The sequence below is a fragment of the Prionailurus bengalensis genome, chromosome A2, assembly GCF_016509475.1.
Source record: "Prionailurus bengalensis isolate Pbe53 chromosome A2, Fcat_Pben_1.1_paternal_pri, whole genome shotgun sequence".
In the NCBI taxonomy this organism is placed as follows: Eukaryota; Metazoa; Chordata; class Mammalia; order Carnivora; family Felidae; genus Prionailurus; species Prionailurus bengalensis.
The window spans coordinates 33,895,066-33,921,959 of NC_057348.1; the positions used below are offsets into that span (position 1 = coordinate 33,895,066).

General features: G+C 38.5%; 1 protein-coding gene across 3 annotated transcripts in view; it reads left to right on the top strand.

Annotated features, from left to right (window-relative positions):
* SLC25A26 (solute carrier family 25 member 26) overlaps positions 1 to 26,894 on the top strand; it is a 139,467-nt gene that overhangs the window by 82,431 nt on the left and 30,142 nt on the right. For all 3 annotated transcript variants that reach the window (XR_006298373.1, XM_043587893.1, XM_043587894.1), the window contains exon 6: positions 23,558 to 23,602. Coding sequence is in view for 2 of the 3 variants with exons in the window: in XM_043587893.1 (XP_043443828.1) it covers positions 23,558 to 23,602 (45 nt within the window). In the remaining variant the exon portion in view is untranslated. The remainder of the gene's footprint in view (positions 1 to 23,557; positions 23,603 to 26,894) is intronic.

A 26,894-nucleotide genomic window follows, 5' to 3' on the forward strand; every position in this document is an offset into this window, starting at 1 on the left:
TTCACCAAGATAGGGAACTCAGGAGGATGGGCTTTGAAGGTTGAAACACTAGATCACAAGAGTTACTGAGTTTAAGTGAGTTGCCTGTGTGATAGTCAAGTGGAGATGCTGAGAGAGTAGTTGAACATATGGATCAGGAGCTAGAGGACCTGTCTGGGCCAGCGAGAGAAATTTCAGATGGGTTTTTGAAGAAAACATGTGTTTGTTGACCAACAACTTTGTGAGTCCCATAAGTGTTATTGGAATGTCCAGTATTACAGAAATTAGCAAATGCCACAGATTATTTTAATAAAATCTTTTCTCCTTAAAAAAATATCTTAAAGACAGCAGCAGTGAGGTAAAGTAGCGAGATTAAAGAACCTTGAAATAAGGTTGACTGTAGAACCACCTGCAGGGAAGCTACCATTCATTGAATACCCACTGGCAGCCAAATGTGATACCCAGCTCTTCTATCTCTCATCTTCCCAGTTAGTGCTTCTCTTTGATGGCTTCAGTATTGAGGTCAAGAGACACTGAGTGACTTGCTCAAGGTCATTTGGCACATCTGGATTCAAACAAGACTGTTTGACTTTATAGCTTTTTCTCTTTACACTAACCTTGTTGCAACCCAGAACACAATTAAAATAATCTTCAGTCAATTTTAAACTCATTTTTTGAAGCCTCTGTGGTCCCACTGATAGGTGGAATGCCTTCTCTTTGCATAGCATCCTCTTAATTTCCCTGTTTGTCTCTTGTAGTAGAGCTCTCTCAGCCATCCAAACTTAATATCTTGGAACCTTAGGGTGCTAAAACTGTAATATGGGCAGGGACTTGAGAGATCTTAGAATCTAATAGGCTTGCTTTATAGGTCAGGAAACATAGACCTCTGGGTCACAGATTCTGTTAATGGGAAAGGCAGACTATAGCATAGACATCACACTCTGTGTTCCCTCTTCACTAGCAGACCCTGCTGTTCTCTTTGACTTCTGTCAGCACTCATATTCAATTGCCAAAGCTTCATCATCTGTTCTTCTTCAACACTTCTCATCCTTGCTTCTATCTCCTAATTTCTACTCCTTCTAGCCTAGTTTAGTCCCCCATGCCCTGTTTACTTCCACCCTGTCGCAGGAACCTCCTAACTGGTCTTTGTCTCAAGCACCACTGTGTTTATGTCCCTCTTTTTTGGGTTTATTTTTCTCTTAGTTGGGAATGAATTTTTACATTGATTGACATGTTATATAGCTGTGCATTTATTACACTATCACTGATTTTTAAAAATCATTTACACTGAAAAGATCATTTGAAATAGGGTTCCACTGAATATTTTCCTCATTAAAAAAATAATACAGGGGCACCTGGGTGGCTCAGTTGGTTGAGTGTCCTACTCTTGATTTCGGCTCAGGTCACAATCTCACAGTTGCTGGGATCAAGTCCCATGCAGGCTCCTCACTGACTGATGACAGCACTGAGCCTGCTTGGGATTCTTTCTTCTGTCTGTCTGCATCCCTCACCCTCTGCTCATGCATGTGCCTTCTCTCTCTCTGTCTTTCAAAATAAACATTCAAAACAAAACAAATTCTTGGTTAGTTTTGCATGTTCAGCCCAGCTTTGTAGCTTATACAAGTAAAAAATGGATATTTCATCCTGTCTGTATCACAGCAATATGTCTTAAAGGGTTTTGAATTTTTGGCAATTGACAGTATTATTCTCACATAAATAATTATGACTTTGGTATATATGTATATGGTATATACATATGGGTATATATACACACACCAGCTGATATGTATATCTCTTGTCCCTACCTGTCCCCTTTTCCTCTTTCTGTAAACTGTTTTCAATGTTACTTGTTTGTGAATTCTCATATTTTTTGGATCAAAGTTGAATGGAGTTACTAAACCCTTCAGTGCTAATGACCCAGTTTCTTTTTACCTAGTACAGAGGTAATTGCAGATGTGCAGGCCAAACCAGTTCTCCTCCTTTTTATTAAACTAGTAGCTGAAAGAGGCTCGTTATCCTTCCTCTGATTCAGATTATGATTCTTCTTATCAAGGGGTACCACAGAACTGGTCCCCCGAGAAGAACCTTCTTGAAATAAGGAGTTGCTTCTGCAGCTGTGTCTGGGGGCGGGTATCCACAGAACTTCAGTATCTATCCATCTTCCTGTTTTTTTCAGCCCTGGAATTTGAGAAGGATAAGCTTGTAAGAAGGAAAGTCAGCTGGCCCCCACCTGTATGCTTTGTGCCTTTTCTTGCCACTTCCATTTAGGCTCTAATTCAGTTCAACTGCCTTAGTGGTCAGGCCCTGTGATATTCGTGGGATGCGGAGCCTGTCACTAATATTCAGGAGAGTAACATCTGGTATAGTTAGCTCTTTCTTTTTTTAAAATATATATATATATATATACATATACATATATGTATATGTATGTATATGTATATATATATGTGTGTGTATATATATATATATACATATACATATACATATATATATATATATGGAGAGAGAGAGAGAGACAGAGACAGAGAAGCATCAGGGAGGGGGTGAAGAGAAAGGGAGAGACAGAATCTCAAGCAGGCTCCACACAGTCATCACAGAGCCTGACACGGGGCTTGAACCCACGAACCATGTTCTTAACCTGAACCAAAACCAAGAGTCGGAGCCTCAAGCAGCTGAGCCACCCAGGCACCCCTGGTATAGTTAGTTCTTAAAACATTTTTAAGACTGGTAGATTGTCGTCTCCTTGAGGCCAAAGACCTTTTATTGATCATCCTTGTATTCCCAGGGTCTGTATTCGTTCTGGATGCTTAATGGGCCTTCAGTCGAGACTGAATTAAACTAAGACATATGATTTCACTGTTTTCTTTTAATTATGCTGATCTTTCTTTGTATTGTGATGATTTTGTATTCTTTCCACACAATTAATAGAATAGAATGAAAAGTCCTGTTGAGATGCAAATTCAAAAAATGGAGTACTTCATTAAAAAAGTATTTCTTTTTAGTTGGACCTCAATGCCTTTTCCTCTGAAATTTTATTTGATAGGAAAAACTGCTTCTGTGAGGCACTCCTTGTGTGAATCAGTGTTAGGCCCTCATGGTCTTAAACTTGGTGCGTGTGGTCTAAGGCATTACCTGCCAAGAAGTAGGAGTTCAGCTGTGGCTTATGTATTTCTGAAGAGCTCCCCTATTTTCAGATGTTTGGTTGTTATCCTGTTACCATTAACAATGGCATTCTTAAAACTTTGCCATCTGACCCACGTCTGTCTCCTGTTTAACAATCCTTCATTCTTCTAGACCTCCTAAAGTCATCTGCTGTAAAAGTCATCTACTATAAAAGTTTTACTTGAAAGAAAGCTTGGTGTTCAAGAAATAGCTTTAAGTGTATTTTATTAAGAGTATTACACATTCTCTAATAAGTAAAAATTGTGTGTCAGTAAAACACACACAATTATGTTTTCTTTAGGTTTCTCCTTTCAAGGTATTCTTTTGTAATTGTTTGCATTTATATTTGTATCCTTAATTTTCCTTTTGTCTAAATGGCACCATTTTAAAATGTTTTAAGAAAACATTATCATTTCCTTATTAGATTATGAGAAAAGACTATCTTTAAGGAAAAATTACCCTGTAAACAGGTAATTTACAGTAGTACTTTTGGCTAATTTCTGTTGAAATCCAGAATATATGCTGGTTATTTTTGAGTTGAATTAGAATTAGTTACATATTATAACCTGTTTGTAATGTAAAGTGCTTCAAACGGTGCCTGGCACATAGTGAGAGCACTAAGAGTTTGCCTTCTTATTCTTGATTTTAAAGATGGAAAAGAAGTGAAATGCCTTTTTTTGATTTTGCATTGAAATTCCATATTGCCATAGTTCATTCTGATAAATTTATAGTATATGCAAGTTGTCAAAGATTTTCTATCTTCAAATTTAATTTGTATTTAATTTGATTGTACACATTTCCTCCTTTGGAGTTTTTCTGTAGTTTTTTTTTTTTTTAAGTTTATTTTATTTTGAAGGAGAGAGTATGAGCATAGGAGGGACAGATAGAGAGGGGGAGAATCGCAAGCAGGCTCCACGCTGCCAGCTCGGAGTCTGACATGGAGCTGGAACTAATGGAACCATGAGATCATGAGTTGAGCCCACATCCAGAGTCAGATGCTCATCTGACTGAGTCACGCAGGTGCCCCAGTTTTTCTGTAGTTTTTAAAAATACGTATCATATTTAAGAACCTCTTCATTTTTAAAAAATTCTGCATGCTTCTGTTAACCAAACCATTTAGAAAGCATTCAAATTCTGTGAATCTCAGTGGTAGTGACTGCAAAGCAAAGGATTGTTTTCTGTAGGAACAAGCCATATTGTATGCTGTTCTAATAAGGCAGAACTTTGCAGTAAATTTGCTTTAAAAAAAAAAATCGCCCTGTTTTTTCCATTTACCCCTACTCCTAAGGATGAATGTAAATGTTAGGCAAAATTGAAGTGAGTTTCCATTAAGGCTTTTGAAGGAATTTTTCATTTTAAAAATTGGATATTTATTATGTTTTGAAATATAAGTGAAATGAAAGAAGAAAACCACTAAAAGACAGTTTTAATATTTTGTGGCAGGTTGTTCATCTTTTTTATCCACTTTAATATTGATTTAGATGGTGATAAGTCAGCTCCTAGAATTAATAGCTTCTAGAATAAGACATTTTATTCTTGTGTTTCATATGTTTTTTTCTGAGATGTACTAACTTATTTAAGAAATAGTTAATAAGAACCCGTTATATGCCAAATGATCTAGGAGCTTTGATTCATTAAGACAGTGTACCCCACCCCAACCCACCCGTCTCCCAGTCTTCTCCACTCCAGACTTGAGGAGTTTCCAGTAGGTTGGCCTGAAAGACAGGATGTGGTTTGTTAGGGAAGAAGGAGTAGTCCAATTTTCTGAGAGTTTCTGTGAGAATGTTTGTATCTCAGTCAATATTTTAAATTTACTGTCTTATAATCTAGAGTTTCAGTATATGGAACATATTAAGGGGAAAAGTCTCCTTTAATATGCTTTTATTGTTTCAGTTTTTGTACTTATAGATAATTCAGTGGTATTTTACTATTCTGTAACTTTATTGTCATAAGGGTTTTCATTTTGAACACTATTAGAAGCAGCTTTTACATGTTTAACTGTTAGTCATTTTTTTCACTCATTTTGTAGCTGTGTAGATTCAACATATGTTCCTATTTTATATAGGAAACTACTTGATAAAAATGTTATCATAATTACAATATGAAATAGAATTATCAAATAATATACTCCTCATTTAGGGATGTTTTTCACAGGGGGCAATAAAATGATGACTCCTAGACTTATAGCTTTTAGCATATGTTTGAGGGGCTTCATCTTTATTATTTGAGAAGAGAAAATGTAGATTTTTCCCCCCCTCTGGTTATGATTGTGCTCCAGAAAGCAAATAAAATTGTAACAACCTTTATATCTTCATAATCTTCAACCTTTCTCTTTTTATGCAAGGGTATTTTTCAAAGTATAATTTGTATACCATTATGACTACTCATTTTAAGTATACAAAGCAATGATTTTTAGTGTAATTACAGAGTTGTAATTTATAAGACAATCTAATTCTTGTCACTCCCAAATTATGTGCATTTATGGTGCTCTCCTGGGATAATTTATTTTTTTTTTTGATTTTTAAAAAATGTTTATTTATTTTTGAGAGAGAGAGAGTGTGTGTGTACGAGCTGGGGAGGGCGTAGAGAGAGAGAGAGAGAGGGAGACACAGAATCTGAAGCAGGCTCCAGGCTCTGAGCTGTCAGCACAGAATCTGATGTGGAGCCGTGAGATCATGACCTGAGCTGAAGTCAGACATTTAACCAAGTGAGCCACCCAGGTGCCCCAATTTGATTTATTTACTTATTAAAAAAAACCAACAACACGTATTTTATTTTATTTTATTTATTTTTTTTTAATTTTTTTTTTCAACGTTTATTTATTTTTGGGACAGAGAGAGACAGAGCATGAACGGGGGAGGGGCAGAGAGAGAGGGAGACACAGAATCGGAAACAGGCTCCAGGCTCTGAGCCATCAGCCCAGAGCCCGACGCGGGGCTCGAACTCACGGACCGCGAGATCGTGACCTGGCTGAAGTCGGACGCTTAACCGACTGTGCCACCCAGGCGCCCCAACAACACGTATTTTAAAAGAAAGTAGGGATAGAGGCGGCATACCTCAAGATCATAAAGGCATATATGAAAGACCCGTAGCTAATGTCATCCTCAGTGGGGAAAAAGTGAGAACTTTACCCTTAAGGTCAGGAACCATGACAGGGATGTCCCACCCTCATCACTGTTATTTCTTCCAAAGTGTTGGAATTCCTAGCCTCAGCAGTCAGACAGCATAAAGATATAAAAGGCATCCAAATCAGCAAGGAAGAAATCGAACTTTGACTCTTCGCAGATGACATGATACTGATGACATGATACTGTATGTGGTAAACCCAAAAGACTCCACCAAAAAACTGCTAGAACTGATACATGAATTAGGTAAAGTCGCAGGATATAAAATTAACGCGTTTAGTTGCATTTCACTTGATCTTAGCCAAAAGGCCGAGAAGCGATTAGTTGCATTTCTACACACACGTGTTTGGTGTGTAGAAATGAAGCAGCAGAAGGAGAAACCAAGGAATAGATCCCATTTACAATTGCACCAAAACCCATAAAATACCTAGGCATACACCTAACCAAAGAGGTAAAAGATCTGTATGCTGAAAACAGTAGAAAGCTTATGAAAGAAATTGAAGACCCAAAGAAATGGAAAAACATTCCATGCTCTTGGATTGGAAGAACAAATACTGTTAAAATGCAAATCTGCATACCCAAAGCAATGTACATATTCAGTGCAATCCCTATCAAAATAACACCAGCCTTCTTCACAGAGCTAGAACAAGTAATTCTAAAATTTGTATAGAACCAGAAAAGACCTCAAATAGCCAAATTAATATTGACAAAGAAAAGCGAAGCTGGAGGTATTACATTTCCAGATTTCAAGTGATAATTTACAAAGCTGTAATCATCAAGACAGTACGGTGCTGACATAAAAACAGACCCATAGATCAATGGAACAGAATAGAGAACCCAGAAATGGACCCACCAACGTATGGCCCACTAATCTTGCACAAAGCAGAAAAGAATATCCAATGGAAAAAAGTCTCTTCAGCAAATGGTGTTGGGAAAACTGGATAGTGACACGCAGAAGAATGAACCTGGACCACTTTCTTACACCATACACAAAAATAAACGCAAAATGGATGAAAGACCTAAATGTAAGACAGGAAACCATGAAAATCTTAGAGGAGAAAACAGGCAACAGCCTTTTTGACTTTGGCCGTAGCAATGTCTTACTCCATACATCTCTGGAGGTAAGGGAAACAAAAGCAAAAATGAACTATTGGGATCTCATCAAGATAAATAGCTTCTGCACAGCGAAGGAAGCTGTCCACAAAACTAAAAGGCAACTGATGGAATGGGAGAAGATACTTGCAAATGACATATCGAATAAAAGGTTAGTATCCAAAATCTAAAAAGAACTTATCAAACTGAACACCCAAAAAACAAATAATCCATTGAAGAAATGGGCAAAAGACATGAACCCTTTTTGAAAGAAGAAATCTAAATGGCTAACTGACACATGAAAAGATGCTCAACATCACTCATCATCAGGGAAATACAAATCATAACCACAGTGGGATACCATCTCACACCAGCTTCAGTAGCTAAAATTCACTCAGGAAACAACAGATGTTGGCAAGGATGTGGAGAAGGGGGAACACTTTTGCAATGCTGGTGGGAATGCAAGTTGGTGCAACCACTCTGGAAAACAGTATGAAAGTTCTTCAAGAAATTAAAAATAGAGCTACCCTACAACCCGGCGATTGCACTACTAGGAAATTATCCAAGGGATCTAAAAATGCTTATTTGAAGGTACGCATGCATCTCGATGTTTATAGCAGTGCTATCAACAACAGCCAAATTATGCAAAGAGCCCAAATGTCCATTGACTGATGAATGGATAAAGAAGATGTGGTGTGTGTGTGTGTGTGTGTGTGTGTGTGTGTGTACACACACACACACAGTAGAATACTACTCAGTGATCAGAAAGCATGAAGTCTTGCCATTTGCAACAACATGGGTGGAACTAGAGTGTATCAGGCTAAGCAAATTCAGTCAGTCAGAGAAAGATAAATATCATATAATTTCACTCATGGGAAATTTAAGAAACAACAGGTGAACATAGGGGAAGGGAAGGAAAAATAAGATAAAAACAGAGGGAAGCAAACCATAAGAGACTCTTAAATACAAGAACAAACTGAGGGCTGCTGGAGGGGTGTTGGGTAGGTGGACGGGCTAAATAGGTGATGGGTATTAAGGAGGGCACTTGTTGGGATGAGCACTGGCTGTTATATGTAAAGGATGAATCACTAAGTTCTACTTCTGAAACCATTAAAAAAAAAAACACAAACTACAAATTCTCCCCCCCCTCCAAAAAAGGTGTCCATTTAGCACATAGTTTAATGGCTAAATATGTAAGTTCTTGTTTAACATATTCTAAATTATTAAAAATTTATGTTATTTCTATATTATGAATATTTCAATTAATATTGTAATTTATTTTTTTATGTTTAGTTTTGAGAGAGAGAGAGCGAGAGCAAGCAAGCAGGGGTGGGGCAGAGAGAGAGAGGGAGAGAGACAGTCCCAAGCAGGCTCTGCACTATCAGCACAGAGCCTGATGTGGGGCTCAAACTCAAAAACCATGAGATCATGACCTGAGCTGAAACCAGTAGTTAGAGGTCTTAATCAACTGAGCCACCCAGGGGCCCCTTAATTAATTTTAATTTAAAATTTAATTTAATTTAAATTAATTAAATTATTTTAATTTTTAACTATTTAAATTGTTAATTAAATTATTTTAATTAATATTTTAATCTTGTAGCTAATCCTCCTTGTTAAGAAATTTCAAGTATATTTTCAGAGTATCTTTTTAAAGTATAAAAATGTGGAGCAAAGGTATACATATTTTTTCAGCTTTTCAAACATACCACCCAACTTCTAGTTTGGGTTTCATTTTTTTTCTTCTTTTAAATTATAAGCAAAGTAAAAAAAAAACTAAATATTTATGTACAATTTATATTATATATTGTAATAATTTCATATAAATTCTCTTGTTAAATTTGTAAAATATCTTTAAAAACTTATTTGAGTGCTTCTTTGTTTTTTAATAAACTTTATTTTTTAGAACTGTTTTCAGTTTAGAGTATTATAATACAAGATAATACAGAGTTACCATATTCTCTATACCCTGTTCCCCCGTTATTAATATCTTACTCAGTATGATACATCTGTTACAATTAAGGAGCCAATATTGATACATTGTAATAAACCAAAGTCTTTTGTTTACTCAGATTTCCTTGGTTTTAATGTCTTTTTTCTTTTCTGGGATCCCGTCTAGGATATCACATACTTGGTTATCATGCGTTCGTAGGCTCTTCTAGATTGTTTCCCAGACTTTGTTTTTGATGACCTTGACAGGTTGGGAGTTCCGGTCATCACCTCTGGTTGTAGAATGTTTTTTTGTTGGAATGTATCTGGTGTCTATCTCATGAATAGACTGATGTTAGGGTTCATACTATCAATACTATTATCACTATTAATATTGGTCTTGATCACCTGGCTGAGGTAGTGCTTGTCAGGTGTCTATACTATAGAGTTACTCTTTCCCCCTTTCCATACTCTCCTATTTGCAAGGAAATCACTGTGTGCAGCCCACATTTAAGGAGTGAACAGGTGTGCTTTATCTTATCTGCATGAATTATTTGGAATTCTTTTGTAGAGCTTTGTCATTTCTCCCTAATTTAATCATCTATTCAATCATTAAATTAGTGTGATTCATGGATATTTATTTTATACTTTGGATTATCATTCAGTACTACTTTATTTGGTTGCTTGAATTGTTCCATTCGGGTCATTGGGTATCTTTCAGTTGGCTCTTGTGTCCCTTGGACATAACCCCCATCGATGTGAGTGTTGGTTTTGTTTCTGTTTGTTTGATTTTGAGTGTTGCCTTAATTATTGGCTGTACAAGAGGCTCATCTTCTAAATTGCCTGCCCTCTTTCTAGAATCAGCCCTTTGTACAAGAAGCACAGGTTCTCCTTCCCTCTGCTTTTTTGCCCCTCTCATTCTGTATGAGGACATTTTGAATGTACATTATGTGCTTGCCACTGGTGGTAGGCACTGTGGCTCTGGGGTGACAGAGGATAAATTCCATACTGTTTTTCTGACATCTCAGACTTTCTAAAATTCTGTCCTGGTATATCTTTCTAGCTTTCTCTTTTCTTTTTAAATTTTATAATGTTTCTTTTTTTCACATATTCATATAAATAAATAACAGTGCCTAAGAATGATTATATCCTCCCTGCTCTGTGTTGTGTTAAAATTTTTTTTTTGTTTTGCCTTTTTCTCCGCTCCCCCTCCCCCTTTTTGCCCTCCATAACGCATATCAATAACAATAAATATTGTGTTTGCATATCATTTTGCTGTTGATTTCACAGTATGATAATCATATCCAAATAATTTTCATTTTATGCTTTGTAAAACATGGCTGATTTGATACATAGTTTTCTGCATTTTGTTTTCCTGTCTTAGTACCTATAGAGGTCTCTTCATGTCACCTGTTACAGTTCTGATTCATTTGTATAAATGACTTATCTATGGTAGACATTGTTTTAATGTACCCAATGATTTCCGTATTAATGACACCCATATACTTTGTCTCTAGGCATCAGCCACTATAAATTCCTTAGAGTGGGTTTTCTGTATCTAAAGATAATGTTTGTAAGATAGAGGTTTCTAGATTATAACATTCTTTTTTTTTTACATAGAAAGAGAGAGAAAGAAACTATAACTTAATTTCTTTCAGGCACACACAAGCAGGGGAGAGGGGCCGAGGGAGAGAGAGACAAGGAGAGTCTTAAGCAGACTCCATGCTTAGCATGGAGCCCAACGTGGGGCTCAATCCCATGACCCTGGGATCATGATCTGAACCAAAATCAAGAGTCAGAAGCTCAACCAACTGAGCCACCCAGGCACCTCTGTTACATGTTTTAACTTGTGGTTTCTTGTCCCTTTTCTTAATTTTGCTGGTTTAAGTTATTTTTGTTTTGTTTTTGTTTTTTTAACTTTTGTTACTTTGGAGTTTTTACTGTGCCTTTCCATTCCATTAATTATTACCTTTTCTTTCCCTTTCTTCATTTCTCTGTATATTTGAGTACCCATACACCTTTCCCCTCTATGTGCCAGGTGTAGAGTTTGAGCATCTGCTTTTCTCCCAATAGTTGTTAGGACCATTGCTCTAGCTTCTGACATTGCAAGTGAGAAGTCTGGTAGCCCTCTGAGCTTTCCCCTCTGTAAGGAATATGTTTTTTCCACCTGCAAGCTTGTAAGTTTTTTTCTTACAGAATTGAGGCGTTTACTAGGTTATGCCTAGGTCTGTGTCTAGAATAAAGTAAGCTCTGTTAGTCTACAGATTGAAGTCCTTCTTTGGCCCAAGTAAATTCTCTTCTGTTATGTGTTTTGTTATTGCCTCACTACTATCTGTTCATCTTTCTTCTGCTGGAACTGCTGTTCATCTCATTAGTTCTGTCCTCCAAGTCTCTTATCTCTTCTATCGTGATTTCTCTTTTGCTGCTTTGAGCCATTTTTTCCATTTGATCTTTCAGACCACAAATTTGGACCTTTGCCATGATCCATTCCTTCCTTCCTTTTAATCTGCTGTATGGTTTATTTGGAAAATTGTGTTTTTAGATGCAGGAAGATTTCTCTCTGCTGTAGTTAAATCTCACTAAGTTTGCTTATTATTTTTCTGATCCATAAGGGCCTCTTACTCTTCAAATAGCTTTCTTCACTTGTGGGTTTGCTTCCTTTGCCCTGACTGGTAACTGTCTTTCTAGATGCTCAACCTTGTTATGTGTTGTCATATTTTCCTTGTCAGCTCATAAGGGTCCAGTTCCCACCTTGGCCTCGAATGATTTAGGGAGACCTGCCCCCCTCCCCAAGGGTCTTCAGATCTCCACAGTCCATGCTTTTTCTAGAATCCTTAGTTGACAGTCATTGTTTCAGGGTTCCAAGAGGCTAGTCTCTGAGCACTTGTCCAGCTCCTAGAAAAAAATTAGAAGTACACATCCCAGTCTCCTGTTCTGCAGTCCAAAGGGCCTAAGCCTCCAATGCCATTTACTATTCTACAGACTTCAGGCCTGTTTATCTGTTGCAGCAGATGGATTGAAAATAGTAGTAGGGGTCACGTGAGGGAGGTGGAGGTGTTAGGCTCTTGTCATCATCTTCCTGGAATCTTCTTTGGCCCTGGATATTTCATTTTATCTTTCTCCTAATGGTTGTGGATGTAATTTGGCCTAGAGTTAACCAACGGTGAGGAGAAAAGTATCGGACATGGAAGTTGGAAGATCTGTGGGAAAATTATAATTCTCCTTTCTTTGCTTCTTTCCTTGTAAGAGGATCAATTATACTTCCCTGCCTGTGGTTAAGTGATTCGCACTGTCTCCCTGTCCTGTAGTCAGGCTTGGCACTATGATTTGTTTTGGTCTGTGGAAGGTATGTGGAAGCCAGAGTGTTCTCTCTACTTCTGGAAAGAGCCCTAAGAGGTGTAACAGCTTACTCTCAGTTTCTACCTTTTCCCTGGAGAATGGTATGTCCCAGACACGGTCTGTTGCTTCTGATTGGACCTTGGAATCAGAGAACACCTGGAACAAAAGCCACTGGCTCAAGGCAGCCATGGCCAGCCTATAGCTGACCTGCAGTGTGAATGGGAAGAACAAGTTTGTTAATGCCCCTAAGATTTGAGGGTTTTTTGGTCATGCATCAAAGCTAACTGATAAAATCCGGCTTAATTTCTTGTTCCTCCTTTTATTAGATAATATTTATTTTTACACATCATTAAAAAAAAATCTGTATCAGATCCTAAAGTTTATTTCCTGTCTCTCCAGCTACTCTCTTATTGGCTCACATGCATACAGTAGTATCATGGTTGTGGTCAAACGCCAGCTGTGGAGAGTGTTCACAATTAAATAATAGGACCCAACCCATGTAGCACAACTGAGGATAAAGAAACCAGAAAACTGCGGGCGCTGTCTTGTGGCAGTTGATTACACTCATTTATCTAATGCCCTAAACTCCATACAGGTTACTCTTCTGAAAGCATGGCTTCTCTTTGATGGTACAAAGTAGGTTGTTTATGGTTCTTGCCACCTGGGTTTTAAAGCTGTTTTCTGTTAGAAGTAAATAAGCGTTCATTGGAGATATATTTATAATGTGGCTGTCCAAAGCTTTTATTTCCTGGGATGTAGAGACGGTATGTGCATTTTCATCTGACTTTTGACTTAACTAACAAATGAAATGAATGGGATATGTTTTTGTATTTTATTCCCTTTGCGTATGATTGATATTTTCCCCCTTATTAATCAGCTCTCAGAACATCGTTCTAAGAAATATTTGTAAATCACTAGTTCATAAACGGAAAGAGCATTCAGTGAGCTCTGAGCCAGAAGACCTGGATTCTCCTCTAATTCTGCCACCCGCCCTAGTACCTGCCTTCCCTTCCTCCGTTCCTTCACTTTGCCTCATTCACTCGTGTGATTGTTAGTGAGCCCTCTGTGCTGCCAAGCCCTGGGGTGCAGTGAGGAGTAAGCCAGACCCCTCTCCCTTCGTGCCGTTAGCAAGCCGCTGCTCTTTTGTCTTTGGCTCCTCAGCCCCTTCTTCTTTCTTCTGACTGTGCTGTGAACTGGTCAGCGCCACACTGCTGCTCAGCCTCCTTGTCATTTTATGTTCGTGGGGCATCTTCACTTATGCTTTTAGTCCCACTGCATCATTCCGCTGAGGCTGGGGTGGCGGGGAGCGGTCCTGAGAGAGGAAGGTAGGTGAGTGGGGGAGGCGGTCAGGGGGCAAGTGAGCCACCCATGTGGCCCAACCCCTATCCAGACCTATTTTTATTTTTTTTTATGATTCTTTTCAAGTTGTAATTCTGCATTAATGCCCAAAGAATGTAGCTATACAGATGATTTGGATATTTGGTGAGATTATTGCTCCTGGCTTGTCTTTTAAGTTTTATTTGTTTTATTTGTATTCCTTAGAGTTTGGGAGACCATTAATTAGAACATCTTTTTTACCGAAAAACGGATTGCTTCAGAAATGGGGAGAACCTGGGTAAATAAGCGTGTACCTCCGTGAACAAGGACATTTGGTAGAATAATAAGAAAAATCATCTACTTTCTCTTGTAGGACTTCTTGAGGGGTTGGTTACTCCTTTTTCCTCCCCCTCTCTCATGCTTGCTGAGGAAAGTGCTAAGCGTGCTGGCTGAACGGGCTGAATGTAATCCTAGGTGAGAAAGCTGAGTGACTCTACGTGCAAACGCCCGCTCTCGCTCGCACACAAAAATCTGAAGAACAACCTGGTTATGTTTTGTAAGGGATTCCAGTTGCTTGAGATTCCAACTGAAAACATCTGTTTCCTGACCCTGTGCCAGAGTTCTAACATCTTGACAGGAATTCTGGTTGTGAAATTTCTCAAGCACCTCCCTCAGCTATATACATACTCTCTGGCTGTTTTCTTAGAAGGCTTAAGTCAACACAACCTAACATATTGGAAACGACACTGAAGAACTGATAATGAACTTCTTCGTTTGCTTCTTACACAGCGGAAGAAAAGCTCAGGTTTTGTTAACAAGTACCACACTCGTTGCTGAGTGACTATTGTAGGAATTTTGGGGTGATCCACAGTTCATTAAAGAAGCCAATGAAAATAAATGCATCAGTATGTATGTGTGTGTGTGTGTGTGTGTGTGTGTGTGTGTGTGTGTGTGCGCACGCATATGTGTGTGTCTTTATATAAAGATAGATTTTTTTAAACTTCATTACACAAAATGCAAACTTTTAAAAGTATTTCCAACTTTATTTTTTAAGAATCCCAACTGACAAAAATAGTTCATCATTTTAGGTAGGGCACAACTTCTATCTACTTGGGACCTCACAGTTATATTCTGCTCAGTCATACGTGCATTGGTTATCCTCGGTACCATAATTCCCCCATGTAAGTACTGTGTGCAGAGCCCTGGAAACAGGATTAAATCTTAATGCAAGTGTTGAACATTTGCTAGGAGTTAGTGTTGAATGGTGTGTTAGAATCAGTTACTTGTGGCGTAAAAGCCGGTGTGATTTTGTGATTTTTTTTTTCATTTTGAATGATTTGGTAAATTAAACTTGATACCTAAAAGATGATTTCTTTGCATTTTGATAGACCTGAATATTTTTTTTAATGTAATTTATTGTCAAGTTGGCTAACATACAGTGTATACAGTGTGCTCTTGGCTTTGGGGGTAGATTCCCATGATTCATTGCTTACATACCACATCCAGTGCTCATCCCAACAGGTGCCCTCCTCACTGCCCATCACCCATCCCCCCCCTACCCCATCAACCCTCTGTTTGTTCTCTGTATTTAAGAGTCTCTTATTGGGGCGTCTGGGTGGCTCAGTCGGTTGAGCATCCGACTTCGGCTCAGGTCATGATCTCACAATTCATGGGTTCGAGCCCCGCGTCTGGCTCTGTGCTGACAGCTCAGAGCCGGGAGCCTGCTTCCAATTCTCTGTCTCCTTCTCTCTCTGCCCCTCCCCCATTCACACTCTGTCTCTCTCTTCTTCAAAAATAAATAAACATTAAAAAAAAAAAGAGTCTCTTATGGTTTGCTTCCCTCCTTCTGTGTTTGTAACTATTTTTCCCCCTTCCCTTCCCCCATGGTCTTCTGTTAAGTTTCTTAAGTTCCACATATGAGTGAAAACTTACAGTATCTGTCTTTCTCTCTGACTGCCTTATTTCACTTAGCATAATACCCTCCACTTCCATCCACGTTGCTGTAAATGGCAGGATTTCATTCCTTCTCATTGCCAAGCAGTATTCCATTGTATATATAAACCACATCTTTATCCATTCATCAGTTGATGGACATTTGGGCTCTTTCATAACTTGACTATTGTTGAAAGCAGTGGTATAAACATTGGGGTACGTGTGCCCCTAAGAGGCAGAGGGAATCTCAAGCAGGTTCTGCACTCTCAGCAAGGGAGCCTGACATGACAAACCCACGAACCATGAGATGATGACTTGGGGCGAAAGCAAGAGTTGGATGCTTAGCCGACTGAGCCACCCACACGCCCCTATGCAGTATTTGTCTTTTTGTTACTGGCTTATTTTACTGGTTATAATGTGCCCAGAGTTCACCCATTCTGTAGTATTTGTTAGAATTTCCTTCTTTTTAAGGCTCATATTCCATTGTGTGCGTGTGTACACACATACCATATTTTGTTTATTTATTGATGGACAGGTGGACACTTAGGTTGCTTCCACCTTTGGGTTGTGGTGGAACCACATAGGCTGCTTTGAACATAAATGTTCAAATACCTCTCTGAGACCTTGCTTTCAGTCCTTTTGGGTGTATACCCAGAAATGGAATTGCTGGATCATATGAAATTCTATTTTGCCCTATTGTTTTCCAAATGGCTCTGTCATTGTACATTCCCACCAACAGTGTGCAAAGGGCTCAGTTTCTCCATATCCTTGCCCATACTTGTTCCTTTCTTTTCTTTTTTTTTTTTCCTTTGATGGTAGTTTCCTAATGGGTGCGAGGTGATATTTCACTGTCGTTTTGATTTGCATTTCTGTAATGATGAGTACTGTTGAACATCTTTTCACACGATTTTGGGCTGTTTGTAAAACTTTTCAAGAGAAATGTCTACTGAAATCTTTGCCCATTTAGAAATTAGGTTTTTGTTGTTGTTGAGCTGTAGGAGTTTTTTAACTCCTCAATCTTAACCTTATGTTCTGAATCTTAATCTCTTATCAAATACCTGATAAACAGATCTTTTTTTGTCATTCTGTAGGTTGCCTTTTAATCTAGTGATTGTGTACTCTGATGTACAAAAGCTTTAAATTTTGGTGTCGTCCCATTTGTCTAGTTTTACTTTTGTTGCTTGTGCTTTTAGTGTCCTATCCCAGAAAGCACTGCCAAATACACTGTCACGAAAGTTCTCCCCTATGTTTTCTTTAACAAGTTTTATAGTTTTATGTCTTGCATTTGGATGTTTGATCCATTTTGAGTTAATTTTTTATATGGTGTAATGTAAGGGTCCAACTTTATTCTTTTGCATGTGTATATCTAGTTTCCTTAGCACTATGTTTTAAAGATACTTTTTTTTAATGTTTGTTTTTGAGAGAGAGAGAGAGAGAGAGAGAGAGAGAGAGAGAGAGAGAGAGAGTGTGAGTGTGTGGGCAGGGGATGGCGGAGAGAGGGAGACACAAAATGACACAAAATCCGAAGCAGGCTCCAGGCTCTGAGCTCTCAGCACAGAGCCCCATACAGGGCTCAGACTCACCAAGTGTGAGATCATGACCTGAGCTGAAGTCGGATGCCTAACCGACTGAGCCACCCAGGTGCCCCAGCACTATTTGTTGAAGAGAATACCCTCCCACTGTCCTGGCACCCTTGTCAAAGACCATTTGATTATGTATATGCTAGGGGTCATTTCTTGGCTCTCTGTTCCATTGATTTGTATGTCTTGATGCCACTGCCACATCGTTTTGCTTACTGTGGCTTTGTACTATGAAATCATGAAATATGAGACTTGAACTTCCTTCTTTTTTTAAAGACAATGACTTTTGGCTACTTGGTGTCTCTTAACAATTCATATGAATTTTAGGATGAATTTTATTGATGCTACAGATGTCATTGGGATTTTTCTTAGTAGCACCTTTTGATAAGCAAAAGTTTTAAAATTTGATGTAATCTGATTTTTCAGTTTTGAGAAATTTTATGATTATTGCTTCTTATGTTCTAAGAAATCTCCTCTTACTTCCAGGTCGCCAAGATACTCTGGTCTGTTTTCTTTTAAAAGTTTTATAGGTTTAGCTTTTATTTTTAAGTCAGTGGTTCATCCTGCATTAATTTGTGTATATGGTTATGAGGTTGGGGGTCATGTTTCATTTTTATGCATATAGATATCTAGCTGTTCCAGAATTATTTATTGAAAATACTGTTTTTGAACTGTTTTCTTTTGTTTGGTCTGTGCTTAAGCCTGTTGTCCTGATGATTATCCTGAGAACTGTGTCTTTATAGTACTTCTTGAAATCAAATTGTGTTGGTCTCCTAGGATTTGGTGTGATTTTTCCATATTATTTTAGCTATTCTTGGTCTTTGGCATTGTCAGGTAACTTTTAGAATCAGCTTGTGTGTGTGTGTGTGTGTGTGTGTGTGTTTTTTTAAAGAAAACCGGCTGGGATTATATTTGGGATTTCATTGAAATTATAGATTATTTGGCAGATGATAGATGTATTCTGTATTTTTTAATTTTTATTTAATTTCTCATAAAAATATTTGGTCACTTAAATACATAGGTCCTACAAGTCTTCTGTTAACTTTTTTCCCCAGTTGAATTTTAATTCACCTTTAAACAGATTTTTTTTTTTTAAACATTTGTTTTTCACTAATTTGCTGCTAGCATTTAGGGATTTTGTTGCTTTATTTTCTTTCTTCTTCTTCTTCTTCTTTTTTTTTTTTTTTTGTATATTGATTCCTTAAGATTCTTCAGAATTTTCAGCATGCCTAATCATGTCATTTTGATAATGACAGCTTCCTTCCAAATTTTCTGCTTTTTTTCTTTTTCTTGCCAGTTATACTGACTAGAACCTCCAGTGTAGTGTTGAACAGAATTGAGAACAGACATCTTTGCTGTGTTCATGATCTTAAGGGGAAAGCATTCAGTCTTTCACCACAAAGAACGGTGTTTGTGTGTGTGTGTATGTATACATATATATATACACGTGTATGTATACACATATGTGTATACATACATATGTATGTATATATACGTGTATATATACATATGTATGTGTATGTATGTGTGTATATATATATATATATATAGGAGGATTCTGTAGAAAGCAGAGAAAGAACACATAATCACTACCTTCAGTGCCAAAATTCACTAAGGATATGCTGTGCCTAGCACATGGAGTTAATGATTGGTGATATCCTCAAAGCTCCTGGCTGAGTTCTAAAAGATTTACTTAAGAATCAAACTGCTCACATGCATCTCCTTTTCTTTATTAGATTTTGATGCCCTTTTGTCCACTTTGTGCTTTTTTGGAAAGATGTTTTAGGACTTACAGGATCTCTTATAAACCTCGGGAATAATTAACTTAAAATTTTTCCTAATTTTAGGTTAATTTCCGTTATTAGGTAGATGTTCTATTCTTTATATACAGTGCACATAAGTGGGTAATGGCTGTTCAGTTGAAAAATCAATGTGTGTTTACTGTTAGAATTCGTTGCTGTCAAATGCTAGCTAGCACTAGACCAGCTTTAAATGGCTGTCACTTTTTTTAATTTAAAAATTTGGAACAATAGTTACTTTGAGGCGCAAGGTTTCTTCAGCTTGATTTGTCCTTTGTTACCCTTGGGGTGAATGGTAAAAGGCACAGCCTATTTAAGAGGAGAATGGCTTCGTTAGCAATGCAACACTGAAGTGGAAAACCCTAAATCAATCACAAAAATTTGGACCTTGTCACACAGCCAAAAGGAGAATCTCTTTGGGTCACTTGGAGGGTCCCTTGAAAATCGGAATGGGCCAGTTCTTGGACCCATTGTGATATCCATAGCAGGCCTACCAATCCCATGCTGTATGAATCTTTCTAATTTGAGATCTTAGCAAAAAGTTTAATTTTTTTGTTTCTTTCATTGCTAGAGAATTTGGGGTTATTTCTGCCAAGGTACAATAGCTTTCACAGCTTTTAAAACATACTTTTTTATTCTTATGATTCCTAGATCATTCATAATAGTAGTGTATTCATTTGTAGCTTATAATCAAGTCTTATTTTTAAGAAAGTGTTATGCTGATACGACTTTTCCACGGAAAAATAGAATTTTGGTGGTAAATAATACCTTAGATATCATTATCTTTGTATCACCTTGGTTTGTTATAAATCACTTCATTACTTTTTAAGGACCATAAGATGAGGGACACTTGTTTTAAGATCACAAGGCTCAAAGCATTGATTGGCTTCAGTGATGATTCTAGTCCACTACTTAATCAGAGATGAAGCGTGTTCGTAATGTAATTTTGTACATTCTCTATTTCATTAGTAATGGCCAACACTTCTTCCCCTGCTCACCACACCTATATTTGATTTTGTCTACTTCACCTGGAATCCTCACATGCTCTCTTGTATAGAATTATTACTGTGTTTATTACTGAGTGGAGTCCATGTCGAATTTTAGCAGGTTTCTGTCTCTCTGCATCTGCCTCTTTGATGGGAGCTGAGTTTACTGCGCTCGCTTATTAGTGCCCTGGGTCGTAACAACCTTATTCAAACAAAACATCTTAAATGGAGGCATTAAAAAGGTCACAACAGTGAGGCATTTTGTAACTTTCAGAGCAATAAAATGAGTATGTTGTGTTTTGGAATATAAGACCTCTGAGTGCAGCTATTCATTTTCTACATCTATAAAACGTTTCGGAATAACAGCTTACATCTGTTTGGGGTTTAAAATTCCACGTTTTGAAGAAACATCGCTGTTATGTAACTCCAAACCAGATTCGGGGAGGGAGTGAGCTCTTTGACAGGCCCGTGTTCTCGGGCAGCCTGGAGAAGTGTTTGTTTTAGCCGTGGAGCACTGTTTGCTGGCGGCCCTCCTTCCGCATGCATGCAGCACATTTTCATTGTTGTTTGTTCCTCTCGTAAACGACCGAAAGCATTCGATAGGATCTTGACTTGAAGAATATTTGAAAAATTTTTACACATCAGGAGTTGATCTTACAAGGGATATTTCACTACCAGAAACCAGAAATAAATTTAATTATTTAAGCGTTTACAGCACATTTAATCACCTTAGGCTGTCAGTTAATCTTGTTTTAGAGAGTAAATTGGGGTTTACTGTCGGCTCACTTTTTAAGGTAAATACCCAGTGGAATAGTTTGGCCATTCCAACTGTATGACTTTTACATTACTTCTTTAAATTTGAAGGAACAATTTAATGAATAACATTTAATAGAGGAAAATGGGCAAAATGTACATCAACAGGATTCAAAATCTATTATTATTTTTTTAAGTACCAAAAAAGTGCCGGTAACATACAATGAAGTTTTACAGGTTATTTTAATCAAGAAGTAAAGAATGCTACCATGGACCATTACAATAAGTTGTAAGGCCTTTTTTTCTTCTTATTAATGTGGAATATTTACATTCTTATTAAAATGTGAAATACTTACATTAGGGAGGGGAGAGTACAAAGAAGAAAATTAAAGTCACTATCATCCTAGTACCTGTTACAGCCCTCTTGCGTGTTTTATTACACACTATAAATTTTTTTGAAATTTAGAAAAGCTTTTAGAAAACTAATATGTAGTCAGTTTGGGTGGGGGGGCTTGATAGTTAATTGAAAATGCAGCACTTTAGTTTCAGAATGGACGTTTTGTCAGGTGCTTTCACATTTTGGTGACAACACAAACTAAACTAAATGTCACCCCTGTTGTGGAATTTTGACATCCAGGGTGGGGTGCTGCCTACTCTGAAGACAGCCAACTTCTCTGAGATTCTACTCTGTCAGCCTAAACTAGACTGTTGCCGTCATTTGTTTTTTCTTACTGCCATTTCCTGCCTGAGCAGCAGATAGATCTTTTTTTCTGTGTCCACTCTCAAACTCAGGGCCATCGTTTACTCCAGCAGAGTAAAGGCAAATGATACTAGACTTGTAATTTGTGATTAAATGGAAATACTTCAGAAGTAATTTAATGCCCTTGATTCGTGTGAAGGTAACTGTCCGTTAATGCCTTCAGAATCATGGTCTCTACCACACACACCCTTCACGGACTCACACACCCATATGCACATTGACACTGTCCAAAGTCCACGTTTTACTCTCTCCTTTCAAGTGAGTACAGAAAACATCACTGCCTTTTTGACCAGTGATGGGATGTCATCAAGACTAGTGGGTGGTGTTCCCTGGAATTGAGGTATTTTTGTCTTAGGAAATAGGGAGCTGTGGTTCTGTTTTCCAATTTTAGAAAATGTCATTGAAAGCAAACAGGGTGTGCTGTGGGTGAATTTATGTGCAGTAAATGCACTGAGAGGTGTTTCAGGCAGAGTAGCAGACGGGGCTGTGGAGTCAGATTGTCTTGGCTTCTTAGGGTATCTTCAGTCAAGTTATACAGCATCCCCGAACGTCCTCTTCACCTGTAACATGGGGAGAGTAATAATACCTACCCGTCTCACAGGGTTGTTGTGATGTGTGAAATAAAGCTTAGGAAGTGCTTATTAGCACAGTGCCTGATACATGAGAAGTGCTTGGTCATTCTAGCGCGTATTGCTGTCCACATGACTGCAAACACTCACTGTGAGTGCGCTGGCTGTCTTCAGTGTCACGCTTGGCTACTGCAGATGACTCCTCTCCCTGCCTCCCGTGGGGACTGGCCGGCCCTCAGGCCCAGTTGTGCTCTTGGGCCCCTGCACTGCTGACATGCTGTGCTTTCCCACCGCCACACTGGCCTGTTCCTCCTTCCCTGTTTCTCCACTTCCTCCTGTAAGTGGCTCTGTGGCCTCCTCTCTGGTTTCCTGCCTGCTCTTTCCCTCCGCCTGCCTCCCCTCTCTATCCCTTTGTACTCTCCTGTTCCTCCTCCCCTTCCCTCTCCCTCTCTTCCTTTCTTCTCCTCTCCCTCTGGGCCTCTCCTTCTCTCCCTTTTCACCTCTCTTCTCCTCTCCCCTTCTTTTCTTCCCTTCCCTTCCTTTTCTCTCCCATCCTGCTCTGCACCACCCCCCGTCTCCTCCTCCCCCAGTCTTGCTCCCTCTCCCTGTTTGTCTGTTTTTTTAAGTTTTTAAATGTTTTTATTTAATTTTGACAGAGTGAGAGAGGTGGTGGGGGGGAGGGGTAGAGAGAGAGGGAATCTGAAGCAGGCTCCAGGCTCCCAGCTGTCAGCCTAGAGCCCAGCGTGGGGCTTGAATTCATGAACTGTGAGATCGTGACCTGATCGGACACTCAACTGACTCAGCCACCCAGGCTCACCTCCCTGTTTCTATTTTAAACCCCAACATTTGGCCCGCTAAGGAGTAGACAGCTCTGGTTCTGCAGAAAAATGTCAAGTCTTTAAAGTCCTTATTGCTTGTGATAGGAAATATTTGTTTTGTCATTTCAGTAGCCAGATCTCTGTACTGTGTTTCTCTTTCTGTTTCAAAAGGGTTTCAGACCATCATTTTATGTCCCTTGGGTTCAAAAAGTTAGTAGAACTCTACAGGCAGTTACAGCTTAACTCTTTTTCTGAAAACTGTATATACTGCACCTATAAATTTATGTTAGTTTTGTTATACACATAAAGTTAAAATGAACTAAGTCTTATAAATAATAATTATAGGTTCATATAGTAGGGCTAGGCAAACTCTGATCTTTCCCGCCTAATTTATTTGATTTTTTTTTTTTTTCTCTTCAGATTCCTTTCTCATTGGTCCAGTTTCCCTTGTGGGAGTCCTTAAAAGTAAGTTTTCCAATCTTCGTATAAAATTTCTGCCTGATTCACACACATGCCCACCATTTTCAGTGTGGAATAGTAGAATAGAATATTGACTGGCAGTTTAAAAACTCAAAATTGTTGATAGTTGAAAATACTTATTGTGTGTGATTTATATGCCAGTTCAGCCTTTTAAACTTGTTCTCTCTGTGATACTGGAAAATCAGCACAGCAGGCATGACTGAAATGCATGGATGTTAAGAAAAAACTTGGCTTTACTTCCTTCTCTACTGCAACCCTTTTTCTACCTGGTGGAATTCTGTTTCATTCTGTGTGTGCGTGCGTGTGTGTAGAGGCCAAGGAATAACAAGGTGGGTAAATGGACAGAAATAAAGGTCCCGAGTATTTGCAGGCTGGGAGCAGCAGAGGCCTGGATTCTGAAGGTCCGTTCCATCTCTGCTGTTCACCCCAGCCAGCTGGGGACCCCGAGGGAGAACAGAGTGTTGTGAGTTGTGAGTCAGCCTCAGGGAAGGTCACTCATGTGTTTAAAGACAAATAGTTAAGTGAATTTTAAAAGCCTGTGTTTAAAACAGGCAAAAATGTTAATGAGTTTTTTTCCCCCCATCTTCTGGGGCGATGATTTTGAAAATTGTGTGTCATGATATGGATTGTGTGGCTATTTGACAGCATTTTAAGGACTCTAATGCGAAAGGAAATATTAGAGAACATCTCGTGGTAAGCGTAAGTCTTATTTCGTACAGCCTCAGTGTTGCTTGCACACGCACACACACCTCTCTCTCTCGGGCTGCGACGGAAAATGTGCATAATGGTCAAAAGAATTTGAAAGCCCTTGTTCAACTGAAAATGGCTTATAGCAGACCAAACTGTAAAATGGCAAACTCTCTAGGTGGGCATTTGATAATACAAAGGGTAAAATCATTACTCTCATAATTGGATGGAATTAGTAACCAAAGCATGCTCATACAAAATGTGTTTTGAAAAGTAAAAAATAGATATATTTGAACTCTGAGGTTGTATGCTAAGGATAATAAGATGAGGTAAAACATGACTCGTAAAAAAGACAACCTGGAATATTAAATATTGAGAAATATTTCTTAGGAGTGATCTGCTTTTAAATAGCACAGCTTAGTTTATATCTATGTACTTTGTATAATCGTTTCTTGGGTCTTTTGTTGTCATTTTTGTTTTTACCGTTTTCTGCGTGGTGCGTGCTGAGAATGGGTTCTTGGGCAGTGTTTCTGGGCATGACGTAACAGCTGTCCACTGAGAAGGCCACATTCCACGAGCATAACAGCTCTCCTCTTCTGTTTCTGACGGAAGAGCAGTGGAGCCGACAGCTGTCCAGGAAACAAGACTCACTTTATTAGCGCCTCAATAACCAGCATTCACACAGCACACTCACACCCGTACAGCCCTATCTTTGCATAGGAATGTTTTGAGGCCCAAAGAGGGAAAAAGCATGAGGTTTATTTCTTTTCAGTATTAAGGACATTTGTAGTATTCTAGCTAGTTAAGAAATGTCTAGAATTTTTCAGAGTAATCATAGATAATAAAGTTACACCTTTAACAGTTGTCTTTGAGCAAATGTTAAAATGCTGTCTTTTTCTTTTTTCTTTTAAAGTTTGGTTTATTGAGTAATTTTGATACCGGAAAATTCACCCTTTGTGAATGTACATTTTTATGCATTTTGACAAATGACTTGTGACTACCACCGTAACCCAAATCCAGAATATTTGTAGTTTTCCCTTTTCCAGAATATTTTATAAATACAGTCGTACTATGTATCTTTTGTGCCTTGTCTCATTTCACTGAATATGCTTTTGAGGCACGTTCATATTTTTGCCTGTAGCAGAAGTTACTTCCTTTGCGTCACTGAGTAGTGTCCCGTTGTATGGAGGTCTGCAGTAGGGTTTGTTTACCTGTGCACTGGGTGATACACATTTCAGTTTCCAGGTTTGTGATTACGAGTAAAGCTGCTATGAATTTGCATGCAGGTACTTGTATGGGGACATACGTTTTTGTTTCTCTTGGGTAGGTCCCTAGGAGTGAGGTCATAGGGAAAATACGAGTTTAATTTGGTAAGACACTGTCCGAGGTGGAGGTTGCCCCATTTTGCAGCAGTGTGTAATGAGAGTCCCGGTTGCTCTGCACCTGTGTCACTTCTTGTTAAATCATTAGATTAAAAACATGGTTTTTTAGCTATTCTCATAGTATGTTGCTATCTCCTTGTGGTTTTAATTTGCAGTTCTCTCATGGCTAGACAATATAGAGTATCTTTTTCCATAACAATATTATTTTGTTTAAATGTCCAAATGTGAACTCACAGTGCTTCGTAGGAGACCGTTTTGGCCACTTCTTTTATTTTTGTAAATAAAATTTTTACAATTTTGTAAATAAATTTAAAATTTTTCAATTGTATAAATAAATTTTATTTTGTAAAAGCAAATCCATTCCCATTTGCTTTTGTACCCATAGAGAGATTAAAATACGTGCAAGAACTTTTCTATTATGTTTATGTGAGAATACTAAGGAAAATTCTTCCCCACAAGGACTTGAGCAGATCTCGTATGTGTTGTGCTGCAAGGGCGGGGCAGTGGGGGAGCGGTCTGGAAACAGAGAGTGGCCACTGTCATCTGAAGCCTCTTCTGCCTGCAGTTAAAGGTACCACCTTTTTGTCCAATCACTTCCTCCTGCTGCCTTCATTTCTCTTGAGCATACTGCTCGTCTCCTGACCCATTGGTCTCAAACCCTGGGTTATAATTTCATGGTCTCTTTCTCTGTCTGTAGCACATCACTCAGCAAGTCTGGGTGGACTCTGACTTTGTGGACCCTGTGGCCTCCTTCTTATCAGATTCTTATTAACTTAAAAGACGCAGTCGTGACACTTTCTCTTCTCTCTTATCCATTCTACACATTGAATTTATGTGATCTTCTTCAACATCTCTTTGAAGTTCTCAGCGGTTTGTAACTTTCTGAAACTCTAAAACCTAAAGTTGTTGGCACTCATGGATGTCCGCTCTGTGTCTTCACGGTTTTTTCCAGCTCCCTTCTCCCTGTACTTCGTTGTTCAAAATCTTTTCCCTCCAGCCAGAATAGACTCCTTCCTGCTTCTGTTTTTTGGCTGCTTTCTGAAATATGCTTCCACACCTCCAGACACTGTGCATCTTCCAAGACCAGTTGAGTTTTGTTGTTTTTTCCCCTCCTTGAAGTCTTCCAATCCAGTCCTTGAAGATTTATCCAAACTTACCTCACGTTTGTGTACATTCCTTACTGGTATTTAATCACACACTGTCCTTTG